At 46.7% G+C, this 24,203-nt stretch overlaps 1 protein-coding gene and 1 non-coding gene across 6 annotated transcripts; one reads left to right on the top strand and one right to left on the bottom strand.

The window, feature by feature from the left end:
• Positions 1-7,653: 7,653 nt before the first annotated feature.
• Positions 7,654-7,726, bottom strand: TRNAR-CCU (transfer RNA arginine (anticodon CCU)). The gene has a single exon. It is a non-coding gene; the product is annotated as a tRNA-Arg (tRNA).
• A 3,003-nt stretch (positions 7,727-10,729) lies between these two features.
• CCRL2 (C-C motif chemokine receptor like 2) lies at positions 10,730-22,703 on the top strand. Of its 5 annotated transcripts, XR_003003974.1 has the most exons (3): positions 10,730-11,282; positions 19,862-21,029; positions 21,591-22,697. XR_003003974.1 is itself a non-coding variant. In XM_024751408.1 (2 exons), exon 2 carries the CDS (start codon positions 21,603-21,605, stop codon positions 22,647-22,649), a length of 1,047 nt encoding a protein of 348 aa, XP_024607176.1. In that variant the 5' UTR covers positions 10,876-11,282; positions 21,591-21,602; the 3' UTR covers positions 22,650-22,703. The 5 variants fall into 5 exon arrangements, 4 of the variants coding, with proteins under 4 accessions (XP_024607176.1, XP_024607174.1, XP_024607175.1 ...); XM_024751408.1 differs by lacking the exon at positions 19,862-21,029 and having other exon boundaries at positions 10,876-11,282; positions 21,591-22,703; XM_024751406.1 differs by lacking the exon at positions 10,730-11,282 and having other exon boundaries at positions 20,699-21,022; positions 21,591-22,703.
• Positions 22,704-24,203: the final 1,500 nt, after the last annotated feature.

Consider the following 24,203-nt stretch of genomic DNA (forward strand, 5'->3'; position numbering starts at 1 on the left):
ACAGGCTCCGGACACGCAGGCTCAGCGGCCATGGCTCACAGGCCCAGCCGCTCCGCAGCATGTGGGATTCTCCCAGAACGGGGCACGATCCCATGTCCCCTGCACCGGCAGGCGGACCCTCAACCACTGCGCCACCAGGGAAGCCCCTACTTTTCTTTCATTTAAAGTCTCTCCCCAAAACTTGGCTGTAATTTCAGCGATGGCAACGGTGCCCATGTGAACTTCTGTGCACATGTCTCTCACCCTCAAGGAGGACAGGAGCTCCATGTGGAGGTGACCTGGCCGGGCACATTCACGCTGGTTTTCCCCCTGCTGTCCTCTCCCCTTCCAGGGTGGACTCTAGAGTTGGCCAGCGTCCTACATGCAGGTCTGTGAAATGAGCAGCAGACAAGGACAGCTGGAGCTGGTCCTTAGGACAGCTTCTCCCTAACAATACCTGAAAGACTTCCTTCCATCTCATAGGCTACAAGGAGGTATGAACCAATGAAGGCTGGAAGAGGTCTGGGGTTAGAGCAGAGGGAAGGGCCAGGGAGAAAGCAGGCCCTGCCCCGTATGACAAAGGCAGCTGCCATAGGGAGACTGGAAAGTGTCAGTTTTTATGGCTGATACACATGCACTTCTTATCTTCTTTCCCTCTGAAAAAATGAATCCCATGTTAACATGAAGAAAAAGCTACCCAACGTGTCTGCAGCCTTTCCAGGGTGCATACCCCATGCTCACCCCTCGTTTGCCTGGATCCTCCACGCCCCTTGCTCTGCAGGCCCCTCCACCGCCCACCTCTTCTCTGCCCATCCCTTAGATCAACAAACAAGTGTGAACTCATTATGGCCTGCAGGTTCTGACTCCATTCACTGCCTCAACTCAGAGGCCTCATCAAGGAGGGGGTTGTATGTGCCATGGAGAAAGTCGAAGAAAAGGTAAACGTCCTTAGCAGGGAGCAATCATGTGCAAATTCATAAACTAAGATTCTGTTGACATATATATTCCAAGGGTTCTCAGTAGAAGCAGCTCTGACTAAACTAAAACGTACTGGCATTTCTACTGATTAAATTAATAAGTCATTTACTTTCTATCTGAAGGAAGGACAGATTCCCCAACATGAACATCAACGTTCAAATGTTAACCCTTCTAATGAAGACATCAGACACCACTGAAGTGAGAAGTGAGCCAGAGAACAAGTCCTGAACTTCCTAACTGCTCTGGCTCATAGTCTGGTAACACATCTTTTACCTACAGTTCAGGGTTTGCGAAGAGCTCCTATAACCCTCAGGGGTGAGGGTGGACAGAAGAGGCAAAAAGAGGCATTTCCATAGCTCCTTTGCAATTAAATAAAATTCACTATAAAAGTCTTGCTTGTATTTTTCCAAACTACTGTCAAACTTTAATATATTACATTATGTATATGTCATAATTGTACCACATTTTCCATTTTCCTTAATTTGTTGTAAGCATATTTACAAGTCTTACTTATATTTGGCTCCATATTGTTACTACTTTGAGAATAAGTTCTGTGTCACTGTGATTCTGTCATGTTTCAGGAACTTATTTTTGTCTCCTTTCTTAAAGTGGTTAACTAGCTTTTTAAAGCACACACTTAAACATCTTTTTCACATTAAATTCAATGGGAAGCCCTTCAAAACCATTAAGAACCTTGGGCTATACTGTCCCCCTGTGGCCACTTAGTAAACCAACAGGGCGGCCAGCAGCCATCCTTGACCACAGAGAATGTAGACAGGGGGCATTTTTACACTCAGCCGTTTAATCTCTGTCTCTGCTGGCGCCACTCCTGTTGTGGACAAGAAGTATTTCCACAGCAGCTCGCGGTGGATGATGCACAACTCATTCTTGTTATTTGTGAAGAACAAGAGGAGCATCAGTGGAGGCCACACTGATGCCTGCAGGGAAGGTCCCAGCTGCCCAGGGCCAATCCCTACAGATCTGGCCAATCTCTGGGATTCTGATTTGATCAGTCTGCGATGAGGCCTGTGGTTATGACTTTCAGAAATTCCCCGGGTGATTCTAAGTGTCACCAAGTTTGAAAACCACTTGCTTACAGCCCGTCGAACCGAAAGCAGGTTCAAGAGATGTCTGAGGAGGATGCTGCCCGGCCTGGAAGTGGGTGGCATGTGGGCCCGGTAGACTCTGGATTCAGATCCTCAATTCTCGTAACAGTGCATTGACTCTGTCTTCCCCCAAGCTGGTTTTAAAAGCATGTAAATCTAGACTTAATTGGCAATATAAAATATCTGTATTTGAGGCTCCAAATATTTCGCTTTCATTTCTGGTTTTGGATTATGTTTTGACCCATCCATTCCAAGTGAAAAGTAAATAAAAGTGGGATGTCTGGTGCCCATGCTGAGCTTGACAGCTTCAATTTCAACAGAGAACAAGTCCATCACGTACAAAAGGTCTGTCTGAGATGGTTTACAAGTGAATATAGATTTTGCTTCTGTTGGCAAAAGAATACTCCCCCCATTTCCTTCTCCCTCCAGTGAGCCCCACCATTAACCATGACCAGTAAAAAGCATTATACCCGAAGAACCAGATAACTCTGGGAGTCCCTTTCAACCCTGGGTGAGGCAATGATAATTCTGCAGAGAAATCAACAGTTTTAAAACAGCAATTGTTCCTATTTAGTCTAAAGTTCCTCTACTTGTGTTTACTGCCACTTACCTAATAGTCTTCAAAAATTCCTTTTAAGAAAATTATGACTTTTTGTAACATATAATCAAATCAGGGCTCTGTTGATCGGTTAACTCACTCCTTCATGCAGGGTACAAAGTAGACCCTGGTAGATGAAAGAGCAGCTATTTAAATATCAGACTGGGACTTCCCTGGTGGTGCAATGGTTAAGATTCCATGCTCCCAATGCAGGGGGCCCAGGTTTGATCCATGGTCCAGGAACTAGATCCCACATGCATGCTGCAACTAAGAGTTCGCATGCCACAAGTAAGGAGCCCACCTGCCACAACCAAGGAGCCCACATGATGCAACTAGGAAGCTGGCGAGCCACAACTAAGGACCCTGCCTGCTGCAACTAAGACCCAATGCAACCAAATAAATAAATAAATAAATATTTAAGGAAAAAAAAATCAGACTGACTTGAGCTCCAGCCTTGAGACTGTGGGAGCTTGTGGAAGTGACTTAAAGACCCTGGATCTGAGATTCCTTTCCTGTAATTTGGGGCACTGTTAACATCCACCAGTGAATTATGCTGGGATATGGTGTCTAGACCAGCACTGTCCAGTAGGATTTTCTGTAATGATGAAAATGCTCTGTATCTGCACTGCCCAATACAGCGGCCACCAGACTACTGCAAAATGTGGCTAATGTGACTGTGGAACTAGGTTTTTTATTTTATTTTAATTAAGTTAATTTTAATATGGCCAATGGCTATATTAATGGACAGTGCAAGTCTGGCATATAACAGATACTCGTAAATATCAGTTAACACTTGGACTGGCATCAGGGATTCCTACGTTTAAATTCCTAGGCACATTACTAAATGTTTCTAAGCCTGTTTCCTCATCTGTAATATGGGGCTAATAATAATACCTATCTCACAGATTGGTTCAGAGGATTAAACAGAAATTACACGTTAATGGCTTAGCACAGTACCTGGCGCACAGAAAGACCCTCTTGTAACTGTCGGCTGCTTTCCTAATAATTACTGTTTGCTCTTTACACTAGGGCCCCCCCCCCCCGCAAGAATGCTCTTCAACATGGTGGGCGATCCAGCTCACTTTCTGTAGTGGAATAGAAGAACTGCAGACCTGAGAGGGCTCTTTGGGTGTGAAATCAAACACCATGGATTTACAGTAATAGATGGAGAGGGCCTCCCAACTTTATGGCATTGTGTTCAATCCATTCGACCTTATGGATCACCTTTGAAAAGCCTTTCAAGGGCAATTAACCTGATAATGTAATTCTGGCTGGATGCAGACCCTGTAGCTCAAAGCAAAATGGGAGATGGAGGTGTGGGTGGCAGGCCAACTCCCCTCCCCCGCCTCTGGGATTCTGACAGAAGCTTACACACAAGGAGAATCAAGAACTAGGTAAGTACTGAATGTACAATGAGCTCTGGCAAAGTAACATGGGCAGATGTGGCTTAGGCAGGAAGGCAATGGGGTTTCTCACCACTGTCCTCCATCTAGATCTGGGACCTCACCCCCAGGTGAGGCCAGGGAAAGGGGAGCAATCAAAAGACCCTTGGCCCACTCTCCTCCCATGGAACCTGGGACAGTCAGGGGAGGGAGAGGGATGGCAAGTGTCCCCATCAGCCCTCCCCTGAGAGAGAGAGGGGACTTGGGCAGAGGCTCTGCCCTCCGTGGAGCAGAAGCAGAAACCTGGGGAAATGGGAAGTGAGGAAGGTCTCTCTAGTACCATTCAGCTGTGCATTAACCGTACGCAGCTCAACATTCATTCATTCAACAAACACTTGTGGAGGGCCTACTACGTGCGAGACAGCAACCATTCCACGAACGGGAGTCTGTCCTCACGAGATTCACTGTTAAGAGAGAAAGGCAGGCGAATAAACAAAGGGACCTGATGTTTGAAGAGCGCCCTGTGAATGAGGTACAGGGAGGAGAGTGAGCTCTCCCAGCCCGAGTACAAGGGCCCGGGGAAAGGAGCCTGAAGGAGGCAATGTGTACTTGAGCAAGGGCTGCTGAGAAGCTCCTTAGGTGGTCATGGGAGAGGGAACAAGTGTGCAGAGGTGACCGAGAGCAAGGCACAGGCCAGGGGCCTCAAGTGGCACAGCCAATGAGATAGGTATAGATGGATAGACAGATATACAGACTATGTGAGTGTGGGGGGAGTGGGCATTCCTCCCAAGGGAGGTCAGGAGTGGTGGCCAGTACAGAGAGGACAGGACCAGGAAGTGTCCCCGCCAGGCTTCCCCTGGGCAAACCCTCTGCCCTGCCTTTGAGCAGAAGCAAAACACAAGGTGATGGGGAGCCAGGAGTCTCCCCAAAATACTACCCAAGTGCATTAGCTATTTATGATTCCACATTCCCCAATTACTCATTAATTCAACATTTACTGAGGGCCTACTGTGTGAAATGTCTGTGTCCAGCTCTCAGGTGTGGATTCCTTTCTGCTGGCCACAGGAAACCCCTGACACCAATAGATCCCATCAGCTTTGCTCTTCAGAAAAAGTCTGTCTGTAGGACAAAAGGAGAGACTCAGGGAACGAGCCGGCGTCACAAACCAGAGGCGGTAGGGTGAGAAAAGCCAAGGATCACATGGGCCCCAGGGAATGAGGTTTCCATGGAAGCAGAGTTATTTCCAGACATCTAAAGCTCTCTGCTTTTAGTGCCAGTGTTTTATCATGGCCATTTTATAAGGAGAGCCTGTCTACCACCTCTGCTTGTATCTATGCCTCCTTAAGTAGATTACACTGAACAGAATGTACTTATTCCTTACTGTCCAGCATCACTGTCCTGAGCGCAGGTCGTGGAGGCGTGGGGACATGTCTGCACCTGCAGACAAGGCCCCAGGCTCTCTGAATTCTTGGATCTGGTTTTGTAATTTCCCTGTCTCTCCTCTTGCTCTAGTTTGCAGGTACCAAAGGGAATAATTTAAAAGTCTCCTTCCCATTCCTATCTCCAGTTCCCCAGTTTCCTATCCTAGAGGCAATGAAGTTACCAGATTCTTATCATTCAGGAGATATTTCCTGCATATATAAGCAAATTCTGCATCCCTATCTCCTACTTTTACACAAATGCTAGTACAATATACTACACCTTGGTTCTTTTCACTTTATGATCTTGGGTAACTTACTTAAGCACTCTGTGCCTCACTTTCTCCATCTGTGAAATAGGGATAATACCAACCCCACAGATTGTTCTAAGGAGTAAATAAATATATTAACTGGCATATGGCAATATGTGACATGTACTAACTGTCCCATGATAGCCACTCAGAGAATTTTAGCTATTGTTGTTTGCCATTCAGAAAAATTTTATTTGTATGCAAGTGGACTTACTTTTTCTTTGGATTCTGGGTTTTGTGGCATGTTCAGAAAAGCCTTTCCCACTCTGAGATTGCAGAAGACTCCGTGTTTTCTTGGCTTCATTTTTTTTAATATAATTTTTACTGCTCTCTCTGGGATATATCTTGGAGTTTGAAGTGACGAGTGGATCTAAGACATTCCCCCCCCCGGGGGCACATAATCATCCCAAGACCATTTGTTAAATAATTTTCCTACTAACTTAAAATGCCATCTCTCTAATATTTTAAATGCCCCTCCATGTCTGGCTCTACTTCTGTACTTTCAGTTAAATGACTGCATCCTGGGGTGCCATTTAACACGTTTCTCTGTACCCTGTATTTTCTTCAAATTGGTTGTTACATCTGGAGGCCTCTTGAGCTGCAGGTGTGATTCCCTGGGGAGACACCTCATGAATGGGGCAAGCTCTTCCATCGCTCCACACAGGGGGTGCAGTGTCACCGTTACTGTGATGTCAGTGTTGAGCACTGGGCTCGGGGCAGTCATATCGGTTAGAGAGCCCCCCTGCCAGCCTTTGGTGGTCTTTCAAGGGCACTGCAGTGGACACAAATTAGAGAAGCGACTTGCCTACACTGAAGTCTGGGTGTATGATACCCAGGTGAGCCAGGCAGATCCTGCTCCCAGAGATGATGACCATGACTGGGCCCCAGAGCAGCAGGCAGTGACCTGGAGAGAGTACCAATAACTGCCTGGTGGGGGGTGCGGGGGGAGGCTGTCCCAACACAGAACTGCCCCAGGTCACATCTTTCCCAGGGCCAGATGCTTGGCGATTCCTCCTCTCCTGTGATCAACCCCAAGAATCTGCCAGCACTTCCCTTCATTGCTGGGTAAGCCTGAGTGGCTCTCTGTTTGCACATAGGGTGCCTTCAGGAATACAGACAATACAGTCATAGAAGTCCCTGCTTCCCCTACACGTGCAGCAGAAGCACTTCTCCACACCACACTTTCCAGCGGCTCCCTTCTTTTTCCAGTTGAGTGGCAGGTTTCATCCACGGATGCACAGATATTTGTTCACCAGCTATTGTGAACTGAATGTGACCACCACCACCCACCTCCCATTCATTTGTTGAAATCCTAACCCCAATGTAGCCCCAGTGTGAAATCCTAACTCCAATGTATTTGGAGGTGAGGGCTTTGGGAGGTAATTAGGTCATGAGGGTGGAGCCCTCATGACTGGCATTAGTGCCCTTATAAAAGAGACAGGAGAGCTTGCTCTTTCTCTGCTCTTCCCCTGTGAGAATACAAGGAGAAGATGGACATCTGGAGGCTTTCACCAGACACCAGACCTGCTGGCACCTTGATCTTGGACTTCCCAGCCTCCAGAAGTGTGAGAAATAAATGCCTGTTGTTTAAGCCACCCCGTCTACAGTGACTGGTTACAGCCAACCCAATGTGACCAAGACACCAGGCATTTTGCTACAATGTGTTTCTTTCTTTCTTTTTATCTATCTATCTATCTATCTATTTTGGTTGTGCCAGGTCTATCTATCTATCTACCTACCTATCTACCTATTTTGGCTGTGCCAGGTCTTAGTTGTGGCATGCGGGCTCTTAGTTGTGGCACGCAGACTCTTAGTTGCAGCATGCAGACTCCTTGGTTGCAGCATGTGAACTCTTAGCTGCAGCATGCGTGTGGGATCTAGCTCCCCAACCAGGGATCGAACCCGGGCCCCCTGCATTAGGAGTGCAGAGCCTTACCCACTGGACCACCAGGGAAGACCCCAAAGTGTTTCTCTGTCCTTTTGGAAACTGCTTTTTAAGGGATCTATATTAATTAAAAAATGATATCAGTTTTAGAAAGTGAACCCTTCTGCCCCTCTTAAAGTGCTGTCTCCCACCGCACAGTTTTCCTCCTCTATCAAAACCTCCTCTCCCATTTTTCACCCAGCACAGGGTAACTAACAGATTACAGTGGAAAAGTGTCACTAATTCGGGGGATTTGCATTTTAAGTTAATCATTTATATACCGAAAAATACTTATAGAGAAGCTAGTGTGCCGGTGCTAGGGTCACAATGGGGCGCGAGTTCCTGTGTTCACGGAATGATACAAGAGTCTAGAGACAGGATCCAGAGAAGTAAACAGACAACTGTACAGCGTAGAGTGAGGCATGCTCCAGCACCGAGGAGGGCTTCCCAGCCCAGTGCTGGGCTGTCAGAGTTGGCTTCCTGGCAGTGATGATGGCTCAGCGAAAGCCTAAAAACCAAGGAGGGCCTTCTGACAAATCAGGGTTAAATCAGGTCCCATGCTCAGAAGCATGAATGAAACTATTTTATAACCAGACATACTTTTCCTCAGTCTGAGCTGCATTTGTTTCAGAACACAAAGTTCCATTCCATCCTTCCTAGCGTGTTCAATCCAACTCCGTGATTTTTCAGCTAAATTCAGGATGCATACAATTCATTTTCTGCTCGGTGCTCCGTTGCCAAAAATTTTCCCCCTTTCCCCTGACTCCCATGGTTGATTCTTCTAGTGTAGTGAATCTCAACCAGGGGATGACTTTCCCCCAGGGGCCATCCAGCCACGTCTGGAGACATTCCGGTTGTTACAGCTTGGGAAGAGACTGGGGTGCTGCTCAGCATCCTACAATCCCCCACAACAAAACTGTATCCACCCCAGCTGTCAGCAGTGCCACGGCTGAGAACCCTCCTCCAGCCTCAGCAAGGAGGACCCTGGATCAGGGCCCGCACGGACTGCTGCAGCTGACTCCAGACTCACGGAACATTCTGGACACCCTGCATGGCCACAGGAGACTCAGGCTATCCACAGGCACCCATTCCTGTCACTCCACCACTTCCACAGCCTTTCCACACCTGATGATGCAGGACAAGCCCACAGTGGTCCCACCAAAGATGCTCTCAGCTTCCCTACAGCATGTGCAGACCTAGTGAGTGTGTGTTCCCCGTGCCCCACCAAGCCCCCTTGGCCAGGTGACCTTAGAACACAGCAGTTCCAGATATTTTTCTCAGTGATCCAGTTTGTGTGCATATGGGGCTGGGGGGGAGGGGGCTATTATATGAGGAGAAATTACAAGGAAAAGTGTATATATGTGGGATGAGTGGAAGAATTTCAATGGAAACAGTGTATGAGAAAACACAGAGGCACAGAGAAGAGGTGGCTTCAGGGAACAGATGGTGAGTGGTTTCATGACAGGGGAAAGTGAGAAGGGAGTGGAAAAAATTGGGACTGGAGGATGGCGAGTAGAGGACAAATGAGTATGGGCCGTGCACACCCTGCTAAAGGAGTGTAGACCAGTGGAGGAGGAGGGGGCTTTGAAGCCAGGGAGTAAACGCATACTTTGGACCCTGAATGGCCCTGGCAAGTGGCAGATGTGCTGAAAGAAGACGAGAAGGGAGGCAGGGACCCTAGGCGGAGGTTTTGGCAGTCTCTTTCTGGGACACAACGGGGGCCTCTACCAAGATAAAGAGCTCTGTGTGGAGAGAAATTAATGTATTTGAAAGCTATGAGGGAGAACCACTCATTAAGATTTGGATTTAGGGAGTGAGTGAGTGGCAGAGGTCAAGGCTTGGGCCCCAGCCCAAAGGGATGGAGAGCACTGGCTCCAGGATGTGGGATGATGGGTTCAATTTTTAGGACAGGTTGAGTGAGAAATCCTGGAGGACATTCAGGTGGCAGTGTCGAGAGACGCTGGATGTGCTGGCCTTGAACCCAGCAGAGCAAATGGGTGGAGATCCACATTTGGGGTCAAAGGAAGTAAACACCGTGGGGGGTGGACAAGTGGCTCTAGACAGAACCCAGAGGAGCACAGGCAGCAAAGGAGCCCGAGAGGAGGAGAAGGAGAAAGTGGGCAGGGCAAAGCCAACGGCAGAGAAGAGAGCTCTGGGAGGAACAGGAAGTGTCAGTGATGTCTGATGCTGCCAAGCAAGATAAGAACGGAAAAAACATCTCCTGACCCTGTGATGCAATCAGAAAGGCACAATAACTTAGTGGCTCCTGCCTTGTCTCTTCCTGGACCAACTCATGGCAAAGGAGCGTAGAATCATATTTCCTCCTTCCCCCAGAAAAACATGATTTTTGTCCCCAAGTTTTGGGCTCTCCCGAGGGGACAGGACTAGCCTTTGTAGTCTGAAGGTCCTGGTTTACTGGTAGAGGGAAGTGCCCTTTCCAATGATCTTTCCAGAGAGTGTGGCTGAATCCTATGGGACAGGAAGGGATGGGACCATGGACTCTGAGGCAGAGATAGGAGCCACCTCAAACAGAGTCCTCGGAGGCCCCAGGGCCTGGAAGGAAATGGCTGCAGAGCCTCTGAGGAGACTCAAGGACCAAACTCGGGGAGCACTGGGCAGGAGGGAGCCCAGCCTGCAGTCTCCAAAACGCGAGGCTCACATGGGCCTTGGGCCTTGGCCCTTGGAGGGGCCCAGAGCAACCAGCCAGGCTGAGGACCAAGGCAAACCCCGTCCTGCAATTAAAATCTACCATGATTTAATTCTGTTAAAGGAACTATTTTTAAAGTGAGATGCTACTTAGTTTATTACCTTTTACCACTGTTTATAAGAAAAAAATTCTTATCTAATTAAGATACGGTTAGTATCCAATCAGTGACTGTCCAACACGACCGACCCTACGAAAGCTGGAGTGTGGCCAGTGAGGTGGGGAAGGAGAGGCGGAGAAGGGAATGTTGCGGGGGGCGGGCAGGAGGGACGAGCCACTTCCTCTTCCACTCTTCTGTTCACACCCTGATGACAACGGTCAGTAGCCAAGGGAACGGTCAAGTGGAGTGAGCGGGCAGTGCGGCCTCGCTGTGCCCATGACTCCTCCTCCGTACACCGTACACATGGGTTTCACGGTCTTACGACACATGGTGGTGTTGAAAATTTCAGTTTCCATTTCTTGTCATTCAGGGTAAATGAAATGTGCGGGAAACCAGAACCCTCAGCCTGTGCAGCGCTCTGCCCAGATGCCCACTTCAGTCCTGGGGACAGGGCTGCTGCCCCCCTCACTGGGAACCACCCTCAGCCACCAGGACCCACCTGCCCATGGGGTGGCTGAGGCCGATGACTGGCTGAAGTGGGACTGCAGAGGCCGGGGCCCTGCTCTCACTGTGGGATGGCGCTCAAAGACCACCCCGGAGTTCCACACAGGATCGGGTGAGACCTCACATTGTGCTGAGGTGTGTGCTGTACTCACATCGTGGTGGCTCCTCCCTCTGCCCGGTCCTGCCTCGCTCACTCCCTTACACGCGTGCCTCCTGGAAGCTGCCCCAACAAGACCTCCGCCCCTGAGGGCTCTGGATTACCAGGAACGCAATCTAAGGTAGTCTGATTCTTGGTTTCAACTTTCTCTTCCACAGAAACTCAATCACAGATGCCAGTAAGTAATAAAATGTCTCTACCCTGAATTGTGTTACTCTCCCTTCCCTTGCTCCATCTCTGACATCCAAGTAGATGGTCCCTCAAGGACCTGAAAAAAAAGACACTAGGAGGAAAAGGGAGGAGAGGGGAAGAGGCCTATGCACGCCTCGTCTGGCTAACTCCCATTCAGAATTTGGGCTTAGAAGACTCCCACCCTGGGAAACCCTGCCTGGTCCCTCTGGCTGGGCCAGGTGCCCCTGCTGACAGCTCCCACAGCTCCTGTGTTCTCCCCCCGTACAGCACATGACTCCCTGAATTATAAACAGGTATGCACCTGACCATCTCCCTCCGGAAAGTCAATGCCACAAGGGCAGAAAAGGGGTCTACTTTGCTTGCCATTTTCTCCAGGGACCTGGCAAAGTTCCTGGCACTTGGGAGATGTGTCCTGCGGGGTCCTGGCAGCAAACACATGGCACACGCAAATAGGGCAGCTGAGGAAAGTTTGGTAAAAGGACTCTTTACAAAGATTTAGACAGGCCATGGGGAAACCACAGGACATAGTGCAGTACCTGATGCTAGTGAGAGCAGGTCGCCATTCCTGCTGCTAGGAACAAGGAGCACAGGGCAAAGGAGGGGGCAGGGGCTTCTGTCTGACAAAAGCTGCTCACAGGTCAAGAGACACATCAGCCCCGCCGGGAAGGTGACCCCTGAGACCCACCAGGAAGGATCCAGGGAGCTAAATCCCTTGACCTCACTTTCCAATCTCCTGCCTAAAACTCCCCATTGGCCAAACGCAACTGAAACTCAGAAGACAGAGGAGTCTGCTATTACAAGATAAGGCTCCCTGGACATAAATCAAGGTGGAGGAAAGTAGAGAGTAGATACCGAAGAGCAAAAGGAAGATTTATGAGACAGTCGACACTAAATACATGGGAAATGAATAAATGAATGATGTTTTTCAACAAATACGCATGGAAACACTACTCAGTGGATATTTGTCATTCTGATCACTGTCTTCATGGAGACAAATCAGAGGCCGCACACATAAAAAGGCCACTAGGTGTAACTCCAACCTGTGGGCAGACAATAAGGCCTTAGGCTACGTGAGATGGGCATCTGGAACTGAGAAGTCCTGACAAAAAGCAAGCGCTTGGGGAAAGGTGGACCAGAAGAAATTTGCCCAGAGGCAGATGACAATAAGTAAGCTTACCTGTTTTTGCCTAGGCTCTACGTGGTAGGGGGAAAATCTCTGAGAATCCAAAACCTGCACCTCATGAAAATCTGAGGTTCAATTTTACAATACCCTCAAAATGGGAGACCCCAAAACAGGCCAGGAAACCTCATCTCAGGCCATTGATATCTTAGTGCTCCTGGCTGAAACAAATGCAAAACTCCTCCGGAAGGGAGTGTTCCCACTTCAGGTCAGGAAAAAGCTGCTGCAGAGAAAATAATCCCCAATAAAGATGAACTCACATTGAGACTACAAAACACACAAGTAAATGGACCACCATGAGTGATAGCTGGCAGGCCTAACAACTATAGGATTAGAACTCTGAAAGGGTTGATTAAATCATGATTTGATTAAAAGTATTTTTATAAGGAATCAAAATCCTAAAAAAGGAACAAAATATTATTACCAGAACCCACTCAGTGTATACAAAGGTATACTCCACTCTAACAGAATCTGTCTTATTGCCCTAACTCGGCACACTGTCTTAGAGGATGAGAGATCCTAGAAACCCTTCTGGAATATGGGGGCTTTTACTCAGCAGGTGTTTCCCCTCTCTTTTCCTAGGGATACATACTCACCCTCTGAGTCCCCCTGTCTCCTAATTGAAGAACACTGAAATAATTCTCAGGACTTAACGATTTCCCTTCTTTCTTCAGTACCATATCTGTAGTAGGATTAGGTTTAGGTACAATTCAAATGTACCACATTTCAAAGTTGTGGTACAAGATTGTACCCTATTTCTTGTTCAGTCGCTCCTGGCAAATTTTTAGAATTTTTGTTGAAACTATTTTTCAGTCGTTTTACAAGGCAGTGGAGAAGGAAGAGTCCTTGGCCCTACTTCACTCTGCCATCTTTACTAGAAAGCCCCACACTAATGTTCTTGAGATTCTACAGGGGTAAGCACTGCTTCAGCTTGGGCAGCCCTAGATGCAGCTGTGCTTGCATGCTGACTTCAGAATTCTGTTGGTGGGGCTGGTGTTTACAGCTGGGCGGCAGGGAGATACTGGACACCTCGTTTATGGGGCATTTGCCCCAACTCAGCAGAGCAACTGATTACATTTCACCACACGCTGTTGAGGGTGACCCTGGGAGACCAATCTCAGGGGAACGGTGGGGACAGAAGCCAGGCCGGAGGGGACTCAGTAGGGAGTAAACAACGTGAAGCAGCTGGACAACGAATGAAGGCTGCCTGGGAAGAGGTAGAGTAAGTAGTTAGAGCAAAGTGTGAGGTTAAGGGTGGATTTACAGTCTTTATTTAAGGGAGATACCTGAGCATTTAAAAATTTTGGAGAATCCAATAGAGAAAGAGAGGCTGTAGCTAAAGCAAAACATGGAAACAACTAACGGAGGTTAGACAGAATGAGATCCAGAGTGCAGGAGGAGACGCCAGCCTTCAATATAAGAGTAACTCTGTCCGTGGAACAGGAAGAATGGAGAATTTGAAGCTGGGGACCAGGGAGGTGAGAGAGTTTGAAAACTGTAGAACGTGAGCCCATCTCCTAAGCGTAAATGTAGGTGATGGGAATGGGCATTTGAAGAGACGGGAAGAGTTTTAAATTGCTCAAAGTAGCAAATGGAAAATGAGAGAAAGTGACAATTTGAGATATTCAGAAGAGTTACGAGGGAAACTAGAAAAATCTCTGGAAGCCAGCTGAGATGGGAGACCATAAATGAGTGATGGATCTTGTCTTCATGGCTAAGTGATTTTAATCAGCTATTCTCAGAAATACATTCTCAAAGAAAGAATGGCAGGGAGTAGCAGATTGATGGATTGATCTAAGGCTGGTGGTCAAGGGAGCTCAGGGTACTGACCAGAGAATGACTACATGATAGACTATTAGATCTCAGCTAGACTAGGGGGATGCAACCACAGGAGGGGCTGAGAGGCAGAGGCTGGAGGGCTTGATGAAGAATGACGACAGTTACAGAAGGAGCGAATGGAGTGAGGGAGACCAAAGGGGTAGACGTTGTGATCAGAAGAGTGAGCGATTTTATTGTGAAAGTCCAGTGGTGGATCAACTTAACAAACCTGAAATCTGACCATGAGTGTGGACGATAGTGGAGTGAAACTGAAGGCCAGTGAGGCTGAGTAAATGAGCTGAAAGCCCTGGGCCCTGCATGGGGGTCAACATGGGCAATTAAGTCACCAGGATGATGGAGAAAACTGGGGTGAAGAGAAGCTCCTTATCCACGTACACTAGTCTTAATAAAAGAAGGGGGCAATCAGGCAGACAGTGGTAATGATGAGGTGGAGTAGAGGGTAGTGGCTGGAGACCACAGTAGTCTCTTATATACGTACCTATTAGGTCTTATGGGAGTAATGGTCACCAAGTGGTCACCTGGGGCCAGGGACGTCACCTTCTGATCCCCAAGGGTGAGGCGGGTGAGAGAGAGAAGGAGCATCCTCAGGGGACAACAGATGGTAGGAACATTAGGAGGTGAGGTGAGGTGAGGTGAGGCCAGAGGAGGCACAAAGGAGAATGGCAATGAGAAATGTGAGAAGGTACCTGACCTGAGGCACTGACTGAAGATGGTGGGGATGGGGGCACGATGACGTCAAGTGGTCTTACGTGTTCCAAAAAGACTGACCCCAGCAGACCACAGGTAGACGGTGGTTAAGAAGATGAGAGAAGTATTAAGATGCTGCTGAACGGATCATTCTCCAGTAAGCAAAGGACTCAAGACTCTCTAGAGACTGATGTCTCCCTTCCAAGGCTGTGTTAGCACAAGTTCTTCAAAATATAGACGCTAAGATGGGACGTGGCATAAAAGAAATGTGTTAGAGGAAACGTCTCTGAGAGAGCTTGCAAAGGGAGGTGGGAGAGGCTGGGAAAGCTGCCGGATCACAATGCAGGTCTGACCACAAGGGAAGGAGAGAAGGAGGAAGTGAGGTTAGGGAGAAGCACCAGTCCATCTCCCAGGAATGGGCCTGTCCCAGTGCCCCTAACAGGGCCACTGACTGGGAGCAGCCCGTGGCCGGCATGGCCTCAGCATGGATGCAAGGATGCATTTCAGAGTGAGGAAGCTGGGATCCTCAGTCAGTTATGCTCATTCCCATGGCCAACACACAACACAGCAATATTTGTATGTCTGAGGCAACATTTCTCGAAATGCAGCCTGCAGAGTCCTTGGTCCATAAGTAAGTGCATAAGAATTAAAAGGGGATGCCATGATCAAACAATTTTGGGAAATGCTGCATACTTTCTCTAGGGTCCTAATGCTTGTGAGCACTTGCAGAGTTCTGAGAAGCACTGCAGTAAAGAAACTTGCTTTATATTTTCAGTCCACCTATTTCTCAAACCTACTTGAGTGAAGTCCACCCCCACTTTTTTTTTATACACCTTTCAGCGCAAAGCAGAATAAACCGGACATGAAATGAGAAAGGGTTTTTAAGGATACAGTTAACTATTTTTCTTCCAGCAAGTACATATAAAATCTACATTTCAGGGTTGGTCATCAATACAATTGTTTTCTGGAAGTATCATTTCCCCCTCGCTGCCCTCCCAGGTAGCCCAGGTATTGAGAGAACTAAGCACTAAGGTGACATTTTAGGCTTAGCCAAGATGTGGGAGAAAATGTGGGGGCAGGATGAGACATTCTCAGAATCCCTAAAATTATAACATGTAGGTATAGGCCCCTTCAATCTACTGCTCAGTACCAAACAACGAATCCAGAGGAAAACTGTTTTCTAAGAGTAGGTTTTACACACTGTCCATTAAGAAGCAGTGCTATTCAGGGAGATCAGCTCGGTGCTTTGTGAAAGGGAGGGAGACGCAAGAGGGAGGAGATACGGGGATATATGTATACGTAGAGCTGATTCACTTTGTTACACAGCAGAAACTAACACACCATTGTAAAGCAATTATACTTCAATAAAGATGTTAAAAAAAAAGTAGTGCTATTTAAAAATTATAATAGCTGCTATTTGGGATTATCATAGATTTTTTTCCTATACTTACCTAATTTTCTGTAATATTTGCTAATAAAAATTAGTTAGACAGATAGATAATCTGAGAACACTGATATTTGATGAAGCCATTTTAAGGAATAGATAAATTATTGTAATTCTAAAGTTCTGAATACCCATTTCTCAATAACAAGTTAGACCTCTGAAAATGTCATCACGCTAGCATTCAGCATCCTAGCATCCTTCCATCCCTTCGCTCAACTAATTTAATGTTGTATCTATCATCAGCATCCAGTCAAAAGACAGGAATCATACCAGTAATTTGACCAAAGAGCATTTACTACAAAGAACTATTAACTACTCAAAGGGGATTAACTGTCTAAGGGAGTAGGAAGCAGAGGGAGGAAGAGGCCCCTAGACTGACGCAGAGCACCCGAGAAGGAACACACATGGAAGAGGCCCCCCCTCCCAAGGCTGAGATTCAGACCTGTTACAGAGGGTGACTGCAACCCACTGGATGGTCAGGAAGCTTGTCAAGGTGAGGCCCTTGGGGGCTGGTGAGCAGGAAACTGCCTGCAGGGGTACCAGTGAGACCCACAAGAGGGTGGGCACCACTCGGTCTCCACACAGCACTGTCAGGTCATCCCAAGGAGCAAAAACAAACAAACAATAACAAAATTCTGTAACAGAATGAGAAGCCCCTGCCTCTTCCTGTGATTCTCAGAGCCTTCTACATCAGCTGGCAAAGGAGAAATGCTTATAGGGTTCAGCTCAAGGATCACAAAGCAAGGCAAGGAAGGGTGGGTTAGGAGCTGAAAGGCAATAAATTACTAACAGGTGCACCGCATCCTTTGCTTGTTTTTTTTACTGAGGGCCAACGTAACATGAAGAATATTTCCGCATCTCCTGTAAAATTATTAATAAAGTCATCACCCAGTGTGTCTTCCAACCTCCCTAATATAAGAACTTAGAAACAAGAAAAAAATGAGATAATGAGTATAAATTATTGGACCTAATCATCTGCTGCTTCATCTTGTCAGAGCTCATCTTGTCAGCACAGCTTTCTCTGACTATCCTACGTAAAATGTGAACCCCCAAACCACCCTGGTCCTTCCTAGTCTCCTTCCCTGCTTTGCTTTTCTCCACAGAACTTCTCTCCTACTACCCTACAATTTACTTATTTTCTTTTTGTCTGTAATGTAAGTCCCATGAAGGTCAGGATGTTTGCCTACTGATGTGTCCCCAGCACCTGGAACACTGCTGGGCACATGCTAGGCACTTTACAAACATTTGTTGAATAAATGAATTGAATAAATGCGTGATCTACATGTATGGGGGAATGAGAGTTATAACATGACGGTTTCCTAGACTGAAACTGGGATTGAACTTGAATAGACATTTTTCCAAAGAAGACATACAGATGGCCAACAGGCACACGAAACACTGCTCAACATCATTAGTCATCAGAGAAATACAAATCAAAACCACAATAAAATTATCATCACCTCACACCTGTCAGAATGGCTATCATCAAAAAGACCACAAAAAACTAAAGTTGGTGAGGCTGTGGAGAAAAGGGAACCCTCATACACTGTTGGTGGGAATGCAAATTGGTACAACCACTGTGGAAAAGAGTATGGAGGTTCTTCAAAAAAATAAAACTTCATATGACCCAGCAATTACACTCCTAGGTATAGATCAGAACAAAATGAAACCACTAATATGAAAAGATATATGCCCTCCAATGCTCATAGCCGCATTATTTACATTAGCTAAGATATGGAAGCAACCTAAGTGTCCATAAACAGATGAATGGATAAAGAAGATGTGGTGTGTACACATACAATGGAGTATCAACCATAAAAATAAATGAAATTTTGCAATTTGCAACAACATGGATAGACCTAGAGAGTATTATGCTTAGTGAAATAAGTCAGAGAAAGACAAATACTATATCCTATCACTTATATGTGGAATGTAAAAAATAAAACAAACTAATGAATATAACAAAATAGAAAGGTACTCACGGATGTAGAGAACAAACTAGTGGTTACCAGTGGGGAGAGGAAAGGGGAGAAAGGGCAAGATAGGGGTAAAGGATTAAAAGATACAAACTATTATATATAAAATAAACAAGCAACAAGGATATATTGTACAGCACAGGGAAATATAGCCATTATTTTGTAATAACTTTAAATGGAGTGTAATCTATAAAAATACTGAATCACTTTGTTATATTCCTGAAACTAATATAATATTGCAAATCAACTATACTTTAATTTTTTAAAAACTGGGATTTAATTATAGTAATAAAGAGGAACTCAGACCCTCACAGGTAAGGTTCGTGAGCTACATGCCAAAGCCACAGCATGTGGTGAAGTTTCACCAATAATAATGACCCTATTACAGTTCCAGATTTTAGAATGGTAAATACAACTTTCCTCTTGCCTCAACTTCAGACCTTTAAACCATTCCTACCTACCAGTTTAGAATTTCCAAGAATCCCACAGTCTTAGAGATCTAATACACAGTACAGTGATTATAGACAACAAAACTGTATTATAAACATTAAAATTGCTTAGAGAATAGACCTTAATTTTTCCCACCACCAGAAAAGTTGATAATTTTGTTAGCTAACACTATCATGGCACTCATTTTGCAATATAAATGTATCAAATCAATACGGTACACCTTAAACTTACACAATGTTATTTGTCAATTATATCTCAATTAAAAAAAAAAAAAAAGAATCCCATGTCTGGGTGTGGATAAGCAGAATGCTGGGAATCAAGCCAAAATAAAATAATTCAGAAAGTGAAGGCCATACAAATATCAGGAAGTTAGGGTGATCCTGAATTTACCAAACAGTGCCTTCTTTAGGAAACTTCAAATTTCACATGATTCTGTGACACAGATGAGGTGCCTGCTTGCTGCCATTTTCCTCCACTTAACCATATAATGCAGTGCGTATGTTCACAGGGTTTTTCAAGTTTCAAAGTTTGACTTGACCCTCAGTCCCCTGCCTGGGACTGACCAGTGAGTATCAGGCAATAAAGCACCACGAGCCACCATCACTTACTCCGTCAAAGTTCTGGGGGTACTGGCGTGGCTACAGATAGCCCAGCTGCAGGGGGCTGAGCCCCAGGAGGAAGGAGCAGGGCACGGTGGCCCTCACTCACTCACAGAAGCCATACTGCCAGGCAGTGGGGGAAGACTTGCCGGGAAACATTCAGAGCCAGGTTCCCACCAGCACCAACGCCTCCCAACCCCTCCATACGGAGGAACATCATGAGCTTCCCTCTGAGTTAAATCTAATGCTCGATCACATATTTGTCCAGGCCCTTTTAATGTTTATTTTTCCTTTCCCTTAATAGTTTCCTCAGTTCTATTTCTATTTTGGCAGGTCCACATTCTGCACCGACTACCACCTCAAACATACCTTTGGCATTAACAGATGTCGTTTAACCAGCGAAATGAATGCTAAGCCAACATGCAAGACTGGTCCTCAAATTAGGTCCATCACAGGTACAAAGAGTTGATCCAGGAGAAGTTCATACAGATTTTCCAGTTATTTCAAGTTCTTTTCCTCAGTTCATCTTTCTTCCAAACCGCCCCCATCCCCTTCCTCCTCCCACCACTCCAAATCTTGACTCTCAGCTTCCTTTCTCTCTGGCCTTAAACGTCACCCCACCCCAGCCTCAAACAGGGGTTGAACTTGTTCCCCTCACATTCTCTGCATGTGACTTGGAGCCTCTGCATCCTCACCATGGAATTTTCCTGTGCTGGGCCCTCCTTCTAGGAGCAGGGTCAGCTCCTAACATCTTGCCTAACTCCTTGGTTCCCTCACATCAATTTCCCCCAGGCACTGGTACTGAGGTTCTGTCTCTGCACCACCCCCTTCCCAACTGACATCACTCTGTAGCTTCCACTGTCCCCAGAGCGGACCCTACTGGGGCCCCATTCCTCAGCCAAAGCACACAGCGTCTCTCAAAAGGGACAATGAAAACCAAAGCAGTGGTTCTCACTGCAAGTTCTTGAAGCCCCATATGCTAATGCTGATGAAATGCTACATAGGAGCCTCAAGCCCCTGGGCCTGGACGCACAGTCATCGTATGTGACACTTCTCTCCTCTGCTGCAAGCCACCACCTGCTCAGAGTTACACGTCAGAGCACTTTGCTAGCCCTCCCTCAGTATCACTGAGAAGCAGCAGTAACTTAGTTCCCTTATCTAGGGCAGCCAGCAGGATGGCCACAGGGAAATCAAAGGCGGGGTACGGGGTGGGGGTGGAAGCAGCAGGAGAAAACAACTTCCCAGTTTCTCTTTGCAGCTTAAGAAACTCTCTGGGGGTCTGGGGGAGCTTTCAAGTTGCTCTATTTTGGTTAGTCCCTGAGATGTGTGACTGGTGGAACACAGCCACCAGGGGGATAAACAGTGGTTTCTCTTGGCCCTAAGGGTCAGGGGCCAGCTGTTCTGAAGGAAGCCAGCTTTTAACTGACCCAGACGGTTCCCACAGCAACTCGGAGGGTAGGTCAGGAGGCCATACCCTCCCCACCTATGAACTCGGTCAGTGGTAAGTCTTCGATGTATTTAACCAGTTATGTCCATGCTAATGCTTAGGGTGGTTTCGCTTTTGCAAACATTTATTTATATCCTTCAAGAGAAGAACTCAGACCTCTCCGCCTGTCACAGGAAGCTGTTACGGGGGGTGAGCAAACTTTTTAAATGCACAGAAATTGCGACTGACACCAATTTTGTGAAACTAAACCCCGGTACTTGGTTCTCTTTAATTGTGTTTTTTCCTACATGGCTTCAGGTAGGCGAGTCTTGTTTCTACCAAGAGAATGAAGTTATATGAAGAAGGGTAATGCTTACTTTTGTCTGCCTGTGGTAGCTCGCATACTACTAAACACCTAAGTGCTTAATGAAGGGATGAATCATAGCGCCTGCTCTCAGGATATAGGGCGTGTTAAAGAAATGTTTATTTTCAGTCTTCTGAGTTGTAGACCTGCTCTGGCTAAAATCAGACACCAGAAAAGGGCAAGTATGGCTGCCTGGGCTCTAGTCCTGTGTGCCGTTTCCTCTAGGACCACACAGCTGTATGAAGGGAAAATCATCTTTCATTTCTCCACAGGGCAGCCTGAAGATGGCTAATTACACGTCAGCACCAGAGGACGATTATGATGTCCTCATAGAAGACAATCTGAGTAACAACGAAATAGAACCATGCACCCCATACGAGCCCAAGATTCTCTCAGCCCAGCTGGTGCCTTACCTCTACACCATGGTGTTCACGGCTGGCCTCCTGGACAATATCTTGGTTGTGCTTATCCTGGTAAAATACAAAGGACTCAAGCAAGTGGAAAATATCTATTTCCTCAACTTGGCAATTTCTAACTTGTGTTTCTTGCCCACCCTGCTGTTCTGGGCTTACACGGCCTCACGTGAGGGGGTTCTTGGTGACCCCCTGTGTAAAATTCTCGTGGCACTCTACTCCATAGGCCTGTACAGTGAGGCATTTTTCAATGTCCTTCTGACTGTGCAAAGGTACCAGGAGTTTTTCCGCATGAGAAGGCTCTTCTCGGCCTGCAGGATGGTGGCTGGCAACATCTTCACAAGTGCTCTGGCATGGGTCACAGCCATTCTGGTCACTTTGCCTGAACTTGCTTTTTACAAACCTCAGATGGAAAGCCAGAAACACAAGTGCTTCTTTACCAGACCTCACTTCCTACCAGCTGATGAGACATTCTGGAAGCATTTTATGACCTTAAAGATGAACATTTTGGGATTTCTTTTGCCACTGTTCTTTTTTGTATTTTGCTACGTGCGAATGAGGAAAACATTAAAGTGTGGGGCGAGGAACTGTGACCTTTTCAAGCTTGTTTTCACCGTAATGGTTGTTTTCCTTCTGATGTGGGGACCCTACAATATTACACTTTTCCTGTCTGCTTTCAACGAACACTTCTCCCTGCATGGCTGTGAGAGTAGTTACAACCTGAACAGAAGTGTCCAGATCATGAAAATCATCGCCACCACCCACTGCTGCGTCAACCCTCTCCTCTACGTGTTTCTCAACAAGGCATTTAGGAAACACCTCTGCCAACTCTGCCATCCGTGCAGTGACACCACACCTCAATCCACTGAGGAACCTGCCCAAGGCACATCAAGGGAAGAATATCACCTTTCCACTTAAATGTAAACTAGCTCCTACCAAAGGCGGGACAAATAAACAATAATTTTTCCCTCATTGCATTGTTTTGTGCAATAGTTTTTACACATTTGTACATAAAATAGGCTCCAGGAAGAAAAGGGGGAGGTGAAGAAACATTCACCAAGCGCTGAATTTGTCTCAGGCGCTGTGCTAGGTTCTTGACAAACGTGAGCTCCTCTGTGCCTCACTGACTGCTCGTAGTGTAGGTGGAATTAGTCCCATTTCTCTGGGGGAGGAAACTGAGGCTCAGAAATTTGTCTAAGATCACACAGCTAGAGCGTGGCAAGGCTGGGACACAAACCCGGTGCCATTCACTCCAGAACCTATGCCTTGTCCAGCATATGCCGAACTTCTAAAATTCAGGCAAAAAGACACATAAAGCAAATATGCACTTTTAAAACCAACCGGACCACATTCCAAATTAGAACAACCCATTCACACAAAGGTAATTCATCAGGCACAGTTTCTTTCGGGTAATTGAAAGAGATGGCTAGCTGGAGGCTCTGGATAAAAAGAGGAAAAGGGACTTGCTCTGTGGAAAGTTCTCTGGGTTTTCTTGGCTATTCACCACACCCCCCCGAAGCCCCCAGATACCCCTGAGGCCCCCAGATACCCCCAACCTCTGAGCTTCCCAAGGTTTCTAGCACTTTCTGCTATCTAACAATAGCAAACGTACAATTATGTCTAGAAATGTTTAACACAAGGCATGTTTTGTCCTTTTCAGTGTAACGTACACCTCAGGCCTCACCGCCTGTGACTATAAAACATCACAAGAAGAGTTTGCCTGGGGCGATCCAGTGCCCATTTTCTGTTACATATCCCAAGGAGAGGTGACAGATGAATACAGGATGCCTGTGGACCACAATCTCTCACCTCCATCACTGAGGAGGGAGGAGGAGGAGGTGGCACCTGGGGGAGACCCTGTAGGGAGCACAGTCTATACCAGTCACTGGCTCTTCCGTGTCCTCACCAGGTGCTACGGATGAACTGTGTCCCACAAAACATTCATATGTTGAAGCCCAAGCCCCAGTGAGATGGTATTTAGAAATGGGACCTTTGGGAGGTAATTAGGTTTAGATGAGGCGGAGTCCTCAGGATGGGATTAATGCCTTATAAGAGACACCAGAGAACTTGCGTGCTCTCTGCACCATGTGAAGACACAGCAAGAAGGCAGCCATCTGCAAGCCAGGAAGAGAGCCTGCACCAGAAACCCCACCATGCTGGCACCTTGATCTTGGACTTCCCAGCCTTGAGTACTGTGAGAAACAAATTTCTGCTATTTAAGCCACCCAGTCTATGGTATTTTGTTGTGACAGCCTTAGCTGAGTAAGACAGGGCTCACCCTGAATGACATTAAATAGCCAATAAAAACACCAAGACAAGTCAAGAGCAAGACCTCAGCTGAAAGTACCCCCAGCAGATATGAAAACAGGAGAAGGAGAAGGGACAGAGATATCTTCTTCACACTCATACTCACCAGATATGAGTAGGTCTGGACTCTCCATTCACTTCTACCACATATGGGACAGAAATCTC

The sequence above is a fragment of the Neophocaena asiaeorientalis genome, unplaced genomic scaffold (assembly GCF_003031525.2).
Source record: "Neophocaena asiaeorientalis asiaeorientalis breed wild unplaced genomic scaffold, Neophocaena_asiaeorientalis_V1.1 scaffold221, whole genome shotgun sequence".
Taxonomy (NCBI): domain Eukaryota; kingdom Metazoa; phylum Chordata; class Mammalia; order Artiodactyla; family Phocoenidae; genus Neophocaena; species Neophocaena asiaeorientalis.

What these genes read in the sequence shown, in the direction of transcription:
- CCRL2 (XM_024751405.1), top strand. Translation starts at nt 21,069, where the DNA reads ATGCTTAGGGTGGTTTCGCTTTTGCAAACATTTATTTATATCCTTCAA. An exon ending in ACAGGAAGCTGTTACGGGGG is followed by an intron (nt 21,165 to 21,590) that starts GTGAGCAAACTT and finishes ATTTCTCCACAG; the next exon opens with GGCAGCCTGAAGATGGCTAA.